We start from the raw sequence: 14,370 nt of genomic DNA on the forward strand, positions 1-14,370 counted from the left end.
ACACATAAATTGATTGCTCTGTGTATATTTTCATTTTAAGGGGCCAGCGATGATGCAGTCAGCTGTTCTGTGATGCTTGAGATACTGCACACCCTTTCTAAATCACCCAAACCATTGCAGCATGCTGTCATATTCCTGTTTAATGGTGCAGAAGAGAGTGTCTTGCAGGTAAGCGTGAATTTATGAAACAATAAAATCAATGACAAATCAAAAAGCAAAACAACTGCATTTCTTTATAATATTGGTTTATATTTTGATTCTGAGGGTCTTCAGAGTGACTTAACAATGTGTATGAAAACAGTGAGATTGGCTCCCACCTGAAGCCAGTCAATGAAAAGAATACAGGACGGCGTTAGCAGCATCAATACATTAAAAAAGTTTCAGAGGAGGGGCAGTAGAAGAAACGGAGGAAGGGTGAATGCAAGAGCCGCTTACTTTGGGCACTGCCATGTTTTGCAGCAGCTCTGGTGTCCTCTACATACTGTTGGTACCGTAAACCCCAAATCCTTTCCCAGCAGTTTCGTGTAGAGCAGTGATGTCCAACTGGTCGACCGCAATCGACAGGTAGATTCTTGGGTGATTGCAGGACCCTTATCGATCGCGGGAAGAAAAGTAAAGTATTTTGAATGTTTCTGATCCTTGCCCTCCTCGCTCTGTTTCTACATAGTGTCATAAGGTCAATCTTTTGTAGTCTGCTTCCGACGTCTGTTGGCTTTATTGTTTTGCGCCCATGTTAGTGTTGCAGTTAATTGCTAGCCTCCCCCCCCCAAGAAAAGTTGAAAAACTTTAAGATAAAAAATTGGATTTAAGAATTTTGGACATGCTTCGGGCGAAGAAAGGGTAATTAATCTGCCAACAACAGCCACTGAGGGTGCCAAGAGTGACGGGAGGAAGAAAGATGATATCAAAGAATAACATCTAAACTGGTATGTTGGAACGGAACGGAAAGGAGGGGGGATAAAACTTTTTCTGTTTCTACTACGATAATACCTAACAACTCCCCCCCCCCCCCGAAGAACCGTCTACATTACCTATAGCAAGTGAGATCGGAAAATATAAACTGTGTGGAAATAATAACATTAACTAAAGCCTTTGCTCTTTGAAATACTTGGAAGAAGATAAAAGACTCTTCTGTGACGCGCTATTTAATCGGGATCCACCATTATGAGGTTATGAGTTGCAGAGATTAATAGTCATAGGGAGAGGCAAGCTCTTACTTTGTTATTATAGCTGTATTTCAAGTCTGATTTGGCAAACCTCCCCTGGAAAGACTAATGTCTGGTGCAACCTGTCTGAGAAAATTATTGAGCAAACGCCTAGACTTTATTTCATCAGAACTGAGAGAAGATGGCGTCTGCCACCAGAGAAGGACTTTTGGATTGAATCAGCATAAATACCAGCGTGTGAGGACATACTGCAAATAAAAGACTTACCAGCTGCAAAAAAAAAAAAAAAAGAGAGTCATACAAAGTTCACACAGAAGCATATTATTGTTTACTTCAACTTGCCTGTGGGAACAGCTCAGAGGCTATGAAAGAAAGAAGGATAACAGCAGGAAGTTTTAAAGAAGGAACTATTGGAAACTCAAGGCAGTAGAACCATAAGATGATTGGACCCCACTGAACTTGAAGCATGGGAAGCCCCAACAAAAAATTATAATTTGGCAAAATATTTATGTATTTGTATAATTTGGAATATTTAATGTGATTTGATTGGATTGTTAAAATGGAAAACTTAATAAAAATTATTATAAAAAAAGTTGAAAAACTTTGGCCTTCCCCCCCTTAAAATAGCTCAGCAATTAATGCCCCCCCAAAAGCTCAGGAACTCCTTTGGCCTTTACCCCCCTAAAAAAAGCTCTGCAACTGTGGCCTTTCTCCCCTAAAGAAAGCTCAACAATTCTGGCCTTCCCCCCCAAAAAATCTCAACAACATTGGCCTCTCCCCTCTAAAAAAAGCTCATGAACTCTGGGCAATCCTCGCCTTCCACATCCACACACACCCCACGCACGCTCCTCCGTGCCTGGTATAGAGCTTGAAAAGCTGCAAGGACTATAGCACTGCAATCTTGAGGGAAGGCACTGTTTTGCTTGGTACTGTGTGCTGTGGGTGACTTTTGGGCTGATGAGCAGGATAAAATGTTTTAAGTAAATACCGTACTTTTCCGTCTAGTAAGACGCCCCCTATTTTGGGGGGCTCAAATTTAAGAAATTGGAGGGGATTACCCAGGGTTGTTGAGCTTTTTTTAGGGGGGGTTGCCAAAAATCGCTCACCCACACAGGTCACAAAATCTGTGTCCCGTTGCCCGCAGAAGCTGCCAATCGCCCACCCAACTGCTGGAGCGTCAGCCAATCAACACCACCCATTGACGCAGCAACCAATAACACACCCAGTAGCCTCCGCAGCAACCAATCAAACGTCCACCCTATGCGCTACCCATGTATAAGACGACCCCCACTTTTTTGCATGGTTTTTAGAGGAAAAAACATAGTCTTATACACGGAAAAGTACTGTGAGTCTCCCAGTGCCTCCTTTTTGACACCCAACCTCCATGAGTAATCAGAGCTACCAATCAATTGATGCATAAATTGTGTATCCAGTACCCGTCCCCTTTAGGTGGCCCAAAAGACTACTGTGCTCAATAATATTCAAAGTGGCTGAGAGTTGTAGCAGAACTGAAAGGGACACAGGTTTCCTGTCCAGTACCCAGGATTGACCACCCAACCAGGGCAACCAAAGCACTTTCTGTCCCAATACAAGGCTGAATTGAGGCAGATTGAAATGGATCCAGATATTGATGTTGTGCTTTAAAGGCTTGAGCATTCCTGTTGTTGTTGTTTAGTCGTTTAGTCATGTCCGACTCTTCGTGACCCCAGGGACCAGAGCATGCCAGGCACTTCTGTCTTCCACTGCCTCCCGCAGTTTGGTCAAACTCATGTTGGTAGCTTCGAGAACACTATCCAACCATCTCATCCTCTGTCATCCCCTTCTCCTTGTGCCTTCCATCTATCCCAACATCAGGGTCTTTTCCAGGGAGTCTTCTCTTCTCATGAGGTAGTCAAAGTATTGGAGCCTCAGCTTCAGGATCTGTCCTTCCAGTGAGCACTCAGGGCTGATTTCCTTCAGAATGGATAGGTTTGATCTTCTTGCAGTCCATGGGACTCTCAAGAGTCTCCTCCAGCACCATAATTCAAAAGCATCAATTCTTCGGTGATCAGCCTTCTTTATGGTCCAGTTCTCACTTCCATTCATCACTACTGGGAAAACCATAGCTTTAACTATACGGACCTTTGTTGGCAAGGTGATGTCTCTGCTTTTTAAGATGCTGTCTAGGTTTGTCATTGCTTTTCTCCCAAGAAGCAGGCATTTCGTGAGCATTCCTAGGATCCAGCTATACAGCCGCAAATAGAACGTTTTAAGTGCACATTGTACAAACGTGACACTAGAAGGCGATGGTGAGCTTATGGCAAATTCAAACTATTTTTCAAAACGCTTAAAGCATTTTCAATGTGAGGCCAAAATTTGACCCCCCCCCCGCCTTTTGCTGCCTTCAAAAGGAAGCTCCAACAGCCAATCGGAAGGCACAGAAGCCCCGTCGGACATTTTGCAGTTTAACTAGTTCTGTGCTCTTGCGACAAGTCATTTCCTTGCCTTACAACACTGTCTCCTAATGTTTTGTGAGAACCAAAATTGCTTTTGTGTGATGAGACGCTGATTCGTGTTTTTGCTTCTCATCAAGGCTAGCCATGGCTTCATTACTCAGCACCCCTGGGCTAAATCAGTTAGAGCATTTATTAATCTGGAGGCTGCTGGAGTAGGAGGGAAAGAACTTGTGTTTCAGACAGGTAAGAGGCTTAATATTCCCTATCATGTATCCCCTATCATGCTTTTTTTTTAAAAAAAGAAAACAAACAAATCCAAAACAAAACTCTACTCGAATACAACTGATGCAGAATCCATTGTGGTTATTATTATGTTATTATGTTTAAAATGTTATCATATAGTTGAACTTTCATTGTGGCTCTGGCGAAAGCAAACAGGTGTAAAATTAAAGGTGGGGAAATCAGGTTCCCCCCCCCCCACAGTCAGAATAATTGCTGACTGAATTAGTTATCCTTCTTCTTAAGTCATCTGATCTGATATTCAGAGAAGGTTAATAGTAAACCGTTCAGCCCCTTGATGTTCCAGCTAGCATTTAAACTGGTTTGGCAACTCTAGATGTGCCAAAATTTCTGTATTAAATGGGAACATGTTTGGAAGATCAGCAAAAGTGAATGAATTTCTTACATGAGGCCTGTGTAAAATGGCAGAAATCGAGGCTGGATCTAGACGCGGCAAAGAAGCGTTTCGGTTTAAAGTGTTGTAAATTTAAACAGGGAAAACAGGTAGAGAAAAACCGGGACTCCATGTTGCCAGCTGGTGGCACAAATTTATCTTGCACATACAACGCATATAAATTGCTTTATCTTTACCCGTCTAAACACTGGTCATTGATAGAGTTAGTTTCAAGTTCTATTCAGTTTGTATGCTTCTGGCCTGAAAAATCCCCTCCTCCCCCTTTCTGGTATAGCAGGAATCTACTCCTACATAGTAGATAAACCTGCAGTGACAGTTTTGTGTATGCTTCTGCCTTGGGGTGATTACAAGAAGTTTAAGTATCTAAGGAGCAACCTCTGCACACGCTTACTTTTTTCTGAGTCTCACTAATAATCTCTGTACCTTTAACTGCAATTTCAGTTAGTCAGTCAGTCAGTCAGTCAGTCAGTTTTATTGCACATAGCCAAAGGCTGCCGCAATGCACACAGAATTATTTGACAATTAAAAGAAAATATACTGAATTGATAAAAAGACTTAAAACATTTATATTATTAAAACATTACGTACTCTAAACAGAGCTATAAAAGTACCCCAATGTGCAAATAAAAACATTAAACAATAAAATTCATAAGCTAAAATCATCACACGGTCACTAATGTTAAAAACAATATCAATTAATACAGTGTGCAATTTATACTCAGAGTTTGGTGACAAAGATAGAGCATAGCCTGAGGTAGATAGAGAGGATCAAATAAATTAATCTTCTTTACAGTTAATGGCTACCTTGGCTATATAATTTGCTCTAATTTTCCTAGCAGGAGTTGCAAAAAGTGCTACCCGCCAGGTCACATACTTATCTGTGTCTGCAAGGAGATATAACATCATGTCAAGGGGGTTCTGGCCAGGGGGACCCTGTCATTATAGGTACTAAAAATCTTTTTCTTGCATCATTATATAAAGGACAGTGCAAGATATAAGGCATAAGGGCCTCTACTTCAGAACATCCCCTAATGCAGACAACTGCAATTTTAAGTATTCTCTTCTCCTGCATTATTACAATAACAATGTAGGAGGAATATTTACCAGTAGCAATAGAATTCTAGACACTGGAAATGAGTTCATCTTTCCTCCTCAGCTGTTGGATTATTTTATATTGATTGAATTGCTTTTATTGTTTGTTTGAATGGATGTATGATTGCTGACTGAATACTGTTGTTTATTTTTATTATTACTGTTTCAGCTGACCTTGTAAAGCATTCTGGGGATGGTTTTTATGGAGAGAGAGGAAAAAAATAGTCAGTGTATCAAAACATTGCTCCCATCAGGCAACGAAACAAAGGGGCAAGTAGTTCGTTCAGAAGTACTTTTGCCTGTGTTTTTAGTTCCAGTGTTACTAAAGATGAATGCAGATATCCCTGAAATTTGGATTACAAGGAAACAACGTGCATCGATAGAGTTCACAGTTGATGTGGGGGGGTGCAGCTAAAGGGGTTGGGTTCAGTGCAGCCCCTTCTTCAAATAGCCGGACCTGGGGCTGCCTTGGGAGGATATAAATTTAATAAAATAAAAATGAATAAATAAAATGTTTATGGAAGAGGCTGAGATCCAGTGGAAGCTTCTATGCAATTCCCATCTCCATCTGTTCCCAACGGTCTCCCAACCCTCTGAAGCAGAATTTTTGGGGAAGCACAAAGGAGCTACAATGGGAAGCGGCCGTTGTTTGACCCTTCCTCAAGGTCAAAGGTCTCTGGGTCCAGCACAAATTACTTCCTGTAAATCCAAATTTTGGGAATATTTGTATTTGCCTTTAGCTATACTGGAACTAGGGACGCGGGTGGCACTGTGGGTTAAACCACAGGGCTTAGGATTTGCCGATCAGAAGGTTAGTGGTTCGAATCCGCGTGACAGGGTGAGCTCCCGTTGCTCGGTCCCTGCTCCTGCCAACCTAGCAGTTCAAAAGCACGTCAAAGTGCAAGTAGATAAATAGGTACCGCTCCGGTGGGAAGGTAAATGGCGTTTCCGTGCACTGCTCTGGTTTGCCAGAAGCGGCTTAGTCATGCTGGCCACATGACCCAGAAGCTGTACGTCGGCTCCCTCGGCCAGTAAAGCGAGATGCGCGCCACAACCCCAGAGTCGGCCACGAATGGACCTAATGGTCAGGGGTCCCATTACATTTACCTTTATACTGGAACTAAAAACACAGGTGTCATCAATGCAGTTTCTTGCTCTGCATAATACCCCCCACCTTACGGTTTCAGCATTAAGATAAGTAAAGGAGGTCCATGAAGGAAAGGTTTCCTGACCCTAATTCCCCTGGCTGTGTCCTCTGAAGACCTTCTCTGGATCATCACCATCATTCTTTATTATTTATATGCTGGACACCTGGCTGGGTTTCCTCAGCCACTCTGGGCGGCTCCCAACAGAGGACTAAAAACAGAATAAAAACTTCTCTAAACAGGACTGCCTTCAGGTGTCTTCTAAAAGTCAGATAGTTGTTTATTTCCTTGACATCTGATGGGAGGGTGTTCCACAGGGCAGGCGCCACCACCGAGAAGGCCCTCTGCCTGGTTCCCTGTAACTTCACTTCTTGCAGTGAGGGAACCACCAGAAGGCCCTCGGAGCTGGACCTCAGTGTCTGGGCTGCACATTGGGGTGGAGATGCTACTGAGCAATATGGGATTGAGAGGTCCAGATAAATAAACGTATCTGTATGAGTCAAGCCTGTGTCTTTGTGATAGGGCAAACTACAGATCCAATACAGAGCGCAAATTTAAAATCGGGCAATTCTTCATTTTGCAATTGTTTCCTAATTATTCCAGGACCTGAAAACCCCTGGCTGGTGCAAGCATATATCTCTGCTGCAAAGCACCCTTTTGGTTGTGTTGTGGCTCAGGAAGTGTTTCAGAGTGGCGTTATCCCTGCAGATACAGATTTCCGCATTTACAGAGATTTCGGCAACGTTCCAGGTAAGTTGCTTGACCGTTTTGTTGGGCCACTATTTCTGCTTCCTTGTGTGTGCAGGAGAAGGAAATAAAGAAGGTAGAAAAAGATGGTTCTCTTGTGTGAGCCATGCAAACAAAAACGTGTGATCTGGAGCGTTAGGGCGCAGACTTAGCCGTCCAGCGCTGGAAAGAATTTCAGGCATTTTTTTCCTGGGGCAATATAACTAATGGCAAAGGGGCACAGGGCGCACAGATTTCGAAGCAACAGCAATAAACTGCAGCTTGAAAGCACTTAGGCTCTTGATCCTGTTCAAGGACAATCCAGACCCCATCAGGGCAGTGGTGAGGTGTGATTTTGTGCCAGAGCTGCTGCTGTATCCAGAACCCTGATGCTCACACCAACCAGGTGGAAGGCAGGGAGACATCAGTCAAATAATGACAGTGGGCCAACCTTGGCTCTAGTGGCTCTGCCACGGGGGACAGAAATACTGGTGTGTCGCTGCAGGCAGAGGCTGGCAGAGCTGGGCAGAGGAACACCATGCAGTCAATGCTCCCCCCTTCAGCTTAATAATAACAATAATAACAATAATAATAATTTATTATTTGTACCCTGCCCATCTGGCTGGGTTTCCCCAGCCACTCTGGGCGGCTTCCAACAAAGATTAAAAATACATGAAAATGTCACACATTAAAAACTTCCCTGAACAGGGCTGCCTTCAGATGTCTTCTAAATGTCAGGCAGTTGTTTATTTCTTTGACATCTGGTGGGAGGGCGTTCCACAGGGCGGGTGCCACTACTGAGAAGGCCGTCTGCCTGGTTCCCTGTAGCTTCACTTGTCTCAGTGAGGGAACCACCAGAAGGCCCTCAGCGCTGGACCTCAGCGTCCGGGCAGAACAATGGGGGTGGAGACGCTCCTTCAGGTATATCGATACATCATCAAAACTGGTTTGACGTCCATATAATGATATCAGTTTCTTAATTTTTGACCTGGCAATATATCGCAAATTATGGTGCATGTGTGCTATGCAAAAATTGCAATGCAGAGAAAACTGCAAAGCCAGCCAAGGCTTCTCTCGATTCCTGCAGCCCCTGTTGATCTCTGCACAGGAGAAAGGGGGAGGCCGGAGGTCACGGGTGAACATGCAAATTTGCATTTGGGGAAAGAGATGGGTATATAAGCAATTCATATCGTCTTGTGGAAAGTTATTTGGTTTAGTTAAATAACACCCTGGCTATTTTTTTAGTTTGATCACATTACCATTAAATTATATCAACAGGGATAGACCTGGCTTTCATTGAAAATGGTTACATCTACCACACGAAGTACGACACGGCAGACCGAATTCAGACAGATTCTATTCAGAGAGCAGGTTGGTACTCCGAGTTTCTCAGGGATTTTATAGCAATGTAAATCAAAACATTGCTTTGCACGCTGGTTGTTACAACTCAAAGCCACAGGCATGCTTTAGTATTCCGAAGAAATCAAACCTGTGGGGAAGGAAATCCAAAATACCACTGGGGTGGGTAGGAATTAATTGGCTCTATGAATTGGGCGGCCTACACTACTTTGATTGTATGCTTTAATCAGTGAAAGCAACTTATAGATTTCACACCCTGATGTTATATACTTTTAGCTATCTCCTGGTTACGCCTTCATCTGCTTTCTTTTATCATTCTTGGCATTGAGTTTCAGTTGGAGAATTGTTTTTCCTTTTTGCCTTAGTTTTCTCTACATTTTAGAGAAAATATATAGAGTTTCAGTTTTAAGAGTTTCAATTTGTAATGTTCTTATAGTACTGAGAATGCCTGCATAAAGTCCGGTTATAGGGTCGCTTTCCTTTGTTTTTTGTTTTTACTTCATTTTGATCCTAAACCTCCAATTCCTATTTTGTTTTGTAATGCCATGTGTGGAATTTTATGTGAAAACGATGTTGGGGGGGGGGGGAGGGGAGAGAGACGAATTCTAAATATATGCTCATATTTTTCCCCAAAGGTGACAATATTTTGGGTGTGCTAAAGTACTTAGCGGAGTCGGACAAACTGGCCAAATCTCATGAATATCGACATGGAAATGTTGTCTTCTTTGACGTCTTTGGCATGTTCGTCATGTCCTACCCAGCTCGTGTCGGCTCCATTATGAACTATATCATTACAGCTGTTGCGTTTCTTTATCTGGGGAGAAAAACATTGCAACTGAGAAAAAGAGGTACTGGTTATAATTCCATTTATGAACAGGCAAATGGGCCCTTTGCATGATTATAGCTTTCTCTTAAGTTTTTATTTACCATTTTATTTATTTCCCAGCTTTCCCTCCAAGGAGCTCAAGGTCCTATACACACTCCAACTCCCCCCCCCCCCTATTCTGTCCTTGCAACAATCTTGTGAGGTAGGTTAGACTAAGGTGGAATCTAGACACATTTAAAAAAAGGCCGTGAAAATGTTTCTTTAAAAAAGTTTCGGGAAATGTATGGAATTTGACATAGCTCGCCATCGCCTCCTAGTGTCACATTTGTATATTGCTCTTTACAACACTCTTAAAACATTTTATTTCCAGCTGTGTAGCTGAGTCCTAGGGACGCGGGTGGCGCTGTGGGTAAAAGCCTCAGTGCCTAGGACTTGCCGATCGAAAGGTCGGCGGTTCGAATCCCCGCGGCGGGGTGTGCTCCCGCTGCTCAACCTGGCAGTTCAAAAGCACCCCCGGGTGCAAGTAGATAAATAGGGACCGCATACTGGCGGGAAGGTAAACGGCGTTTCCGTGTGCTGCGCTGGCTCGCCAGATGCAGCTTTGTCACGCTGGCCACGTGACCCAGAAGTGTCTCCGGACAGCACTGGCCCCCAGCCTCTTAAGTGAGATGGGCGCACAACCCTAGAGTCGGACACGACTGGCCCATACGGGCAGGGGTACCTTTACCTTTACCTAGCTGAGTCCTAAGAGGCAGTGAGTAGCTCAAGGTCACCCAGCAGGCTTCATGGCTGAGTGGGGATTCAACTCCCTGGACTCCCATCTCCTATCACTACCCCAAATTGGCTTTTAGTTTTCGTTGCTGCGCTTAACGCACTTTACCAAGAAAGCTGCTAACAAGTTTTAAACTACAGGAGGTGGAGGGGATGCACTAAAGAGAGAGCATCAGACGTGTGTTGGCCTCATTTGAAAAGGCAACCAAGACACCTTGGCTGAGATCCAATTGAGGCCTGGCCATTTACCACCCAGTTCTGAAAAGAGAAGTATCTTTGTTCCTTTGGTTATGTGTGCCTAGTTTGGATCCTGTAGTCTTAGCAGTTCCAGCTAGAAGAAACGTATTGATCTGGGCTTCATGTCTTTCTCTTCCTGCAGTGAGTTATCTGAAGGAACTTGCCATCGCCTTTGGCTTCTCAGTCCTCAGTTGGCTTGCTGTCTTGATTGGCGTCCTTATCATAGCCGTGTTCATCTCTCTCCTTGGACGCTCCCTTTTCTGGTACACCCACTTCCATGCCTCTGTTCTTCTGTATGGAACTGCAGCTGTGGCTGGACTGATTCTCTTGCATACATTAGCCAAGACATTCTATTACAAAGTAAGTGTGGCATGCAAAAATTTAGGACTTGAAATAATAGCAGTTCTCTGGTTTTCCTTTAATTATAAACATACAGTGGTACCTCAGGTTACAGACGCTTCAGGTTACAGACACTTCAGAATACAGACTCCACTAACCCAGAAATATTACCTCAGGTTAAGAACTTTGCTTCAGGATGAGAACAGAAATTGTGCGGTGGCGATGGAGCGGCAGCAGGAGGCCCCATTAGCTAAAGTGCTGCTTCAGGTTAAGAACAGTTTCAAGTTAAGAACGGACCTCCGGAACGAATTAAGTTCTTAACCCAAGGTACCACTGTATAGGCCTAAATCCAGCACAGAGTTAGGCGAACTTAATCCCATTGAAACATGAGTTTGACCAAACTTCGGGAGGCAGTGGAAGACAGGAGTGCCTGGCGTGCTCTGGTCCATGGGGTCACAAAGAGTTGGACACGACTAAATGACTAAACAACAACAAATCCCATTGAAACCAATGGATTTAAGCCTGCCTAACTGTGTGTTGGATTTAGTCACAAGACTGCCTCATTCTGACTTGGTCTGATGGTCCGTCTAATTCATTATTTCCCACCGACTGGCAGCAGGTCTGCGGGGTCTTTGGCAGTAGTTGTTCCCATCACCTGCTACCTGTTTCTTTTCATTGGAGATTCTGCATGTGCTGCCCTGCTGAGCTGTGCCCCTTCCCTTAAATTGAGCACAGATGCAAAGGTAAAGGTAAAGGGACCCCTGACCATTAGGACCAGTCATGACCGACTCTGGGGTTGCGGTGCTCAACTCGCTATATTGGCCGAGGGAGCCGGCGTACAGCTTCCGGGTCATGTGGCCAGCATGAATAAGCCGCTTCTGGCGAACCAGAGCAGCGCACGGAAATGCCGTTTACCTTCCCGCTGGAGCGGTACCTATTTATCTACTTGTACTTTCACGTGCTTTCGAACTGCTAGGTTGGCAGGAGCAGGGACCGAGCAACAGGAGCTCACCCCCTCGCGGGGATTCGAACCGCCGACCTTCTGATCGGCAAGTCCTAGGCTCTGTGGTTTAACTCACAGCGTCACCTGCGTCTCACAGATGTAAAACTCATAGCTTAATTCTGTCGGCTGCGCACTGGACTGCTGTCTTCTCCAGGTTGCAAGATTCAGGAGCCAAGTTCCTTTCTGTCTCCTCTTACACAGATTCAGCAATCGGCCTAATAATTGTTGATCCAAAAACTCCAGGTTTGGCATGCTGCCTCATGTGGGTGGGTGGGTATGAGAGAAACTGCAGGCAGTGCATTGGCAGGAGAAGCTCTGTGCTTTAGGCGCCATTCATTCTGAAGTGGGGGAAGTAAATCTAATTATGCCGTTCCAGTCTGGCTGTGATGGGTAATGTATTAAATGAGTTAGAGCCAGTTACTGTTCATAGAATAACAACTTTGGCAATTGTGCAAAAATAAATAAAGATGTTATAAATTGCAACAAATGGGCTGTGCCCTTCATTCCCCTAGCTCAGGAATTCAAGCTTTATATTGGTGGTGTCTGGGGCAGCAGTCTTAATCACATTCTTTCCATTTTACATTAAAACAAGCATTTTGGCTTGCTAGGTGGAACAGTCCCCCCCCCTTTTCGTCTCCTTGCATGCTGTTCTGGGAGTTCTCCTGGCCCCGCCCCCCCAAAAAAGATTTTTTTTGAGTATGTGTCAGAAAAAAATAGTCTTTTGCAATTGGACGTCCTTGAACTTGAGACTGTTGAATCCTGCCCTGTGTAACATAGCACATTTCTCTAGGCTGTATAAGTGCAAACATTAAGAAAAACACAGGAGATGGTTATCCACTTACCTGAGAACAAGCTCTTTTGAACATGGTGGGACTTGAATTTTAAGCAAATATGCACAGAACTGCTCTGCCAGTCTGCTTCTTAAGAAACTTGGAACGTTTGTTGCTGACATTTCATAATGCACAGACATTTAAATTTGTTGCTGACATTTCATAATGCACAGACATTTAAACTTGCCTCTCTTTTTTTGTCTGCTTGTTTTGTTTTTCCAGAATACAAGCGAACAGTTCCTGGGAGAACTCTTCTTTGATGTTCCAGTTGTTTTTTGGTCAATTATGTTGGCTTTGCTTACTTACCTAGGACATTCCTCAGCATTTGTCAGTGCAATATGGATTGTGTTTCCGCTGCTCACAAAATTAATGACCTATAAGGAACTGAAAGAAAAAGGTATGGTGATGATGATACCTCTGAGACTTGCCATTGAGAGTTCTTGTAAGGATTGCAAAAAGATAATATTTGCAAAGAACTTTAGGGTGTTCCTATATAAATTATTATGACTTTCTATGGCAGAAATTCTAGTGGAAATGTTCACAGCTGGGGAATAGTAATAGTAATGATAATAATAATAATAATACCCCAGCCACTCTGGGTGGCTTCCAACGCATACAAGAACAAAATAAAACATCAAACATTAATAGCAACAATCTGATGCAATATAAAAAAGTCACAATAACTTTAAAATAAACAACATATCAAATAAAGCAATATTCAGTAATCCATTCAAATCTAATAGTAAACGGTAAAATTTCATGCATATTTACATGTATATCCGCAGAGGCTGGGGGTGGCAGACTTCATTCTTCAAAACCCTACAATGTATTATATGTAATTGACTTTTTATTTCTATTCTTTGAATATCGTATTGTTGTTTTATTGCTATGGCCAGTGTCTGACACAAATAAAGATTCGTTCATTCATTCTTCCCCTCTCCATGTGATCTTCACAACAACACTGTGTGTGGTAGGTTAGACTTCTAAAAGTTTTTCTCTGGTCCAAAGTCACCATGTGAGTTTCATAACAAGGTGGAGATTTGAGCCCCTGGCCAGGGTGCAAACGGAGAAGGAGACTTGCTTTTCTCCTCTCTCTCTCTCTTTTTGTTACTGTGGAAAATGTGAGGCAGCTGAGGGGCCTGAGGACCACCTCGCCTCAGTGGATCCCAGGCTCTCTGTCATAACAGAGCTCCTCCACCTTGTAGACTCTTGCCTTCATGCCAACCTCTTGCCCCCACAATGAAGTTGTAGACTGTAGATAGATATTAATGAAGTTGTAGACGACAGGGTGCTGGCGTTTTGCACCTGTTTCGCCCTGGCAGATAGCACGATAGTATATTTGCATCTTAAAAAGCAGAGACATCACCTTGCCAACAAAGGTCCGTATAGTTCAAACTATGGTTTTCCCAGTAGTGATGTATGGAAGTGAGAGCTGGACCATAAAGAAGGCTGATCGCTGAAGATTTGATGCTTTTGAATTCGGTGCTGGAGGAGACTCTTGAGAGTCCCATGGACTGCAAGAAGATCAAACCTATCCATTCTGAAGGAAATCAGCCCTGAGTGCTCACTGGAAGGACAGATCCTGAAGCTGAGGCTCCAATACTTTGGCCACCTCATGAGAAGAGAAGACTCCCTGGAAAAGACCCTGATGTTGGGAATCTGCAAATTCACTTAGGCAGACATAAGTAATTATGGCCAAACCTCACAATCTACTCCACAGATTCAGACACCCAAAGAGCCAGAGTTT

At 43.6% G+C, this 14,370-nt stretch overlaps 1 protein-coding gene across 5 annotated transcripts in view; it reads left to right on the forward strand.

Moving 5' to 3' along the window:
* The window catches only part of ERMP1 (endoplasmic reticulum metallopeptidase 1), a 39,538-nt gene that overhangs the window by 10,170 nt on the left and 14,998 nt on the right, over positions 1 to 14,370 (forward strand). For all 5 annotated transcript variants that reach the window (XR_014559338.1, XM_083718687.1, XM_083718688.1 and 2 more), the window contains exons 3-9: positions 41 to 168; positions 3,739 to 3,844; positions 7,136 to 7,282; positions 8,537 to 8,629; positions 9,253 to 9,465; positions 10,594 to 10,811; positions 12,846 to 13,020. Coding sequence is in view for 4 of the 5 variants with exons in the window: in XM_083718687.1 (XP_083574813.1) it covers positions 41 to 168; positions 3,739 to 3,844; positions 7,136 to 7,282; positions 8,537 to 8,629; positions 9,253 to 9,465; positions 10,594 to 10,811; positions 12,846 to 13,020 (1,080 nt within the window). In the remaining variant the exon portion in view is untranslated. The remainder of the gene's footprint in view (positions 1 to 40; positions 169 to 3,738; positions 3,845 to 7,135; positions 7,283 to 8,536; positions 8,630 to 9,252; positions 9,466 to 10,593; positions 10,812 to 12,845; positions 13,021 to 14,370) is intronic.

Source organism: Podarcis gaigeae (assembly GCF_964106915.1).
Source record: "Podarcis gaigeae genome assembly, chromosome: 17".
NCBI classification, from domain to species: domain Eukaryota; kingdom Metazoa; phylum Chordata; class Lepidosauria; order Squamata; family Lacertidae; genus Podarcis; species Podarcis gaigeae.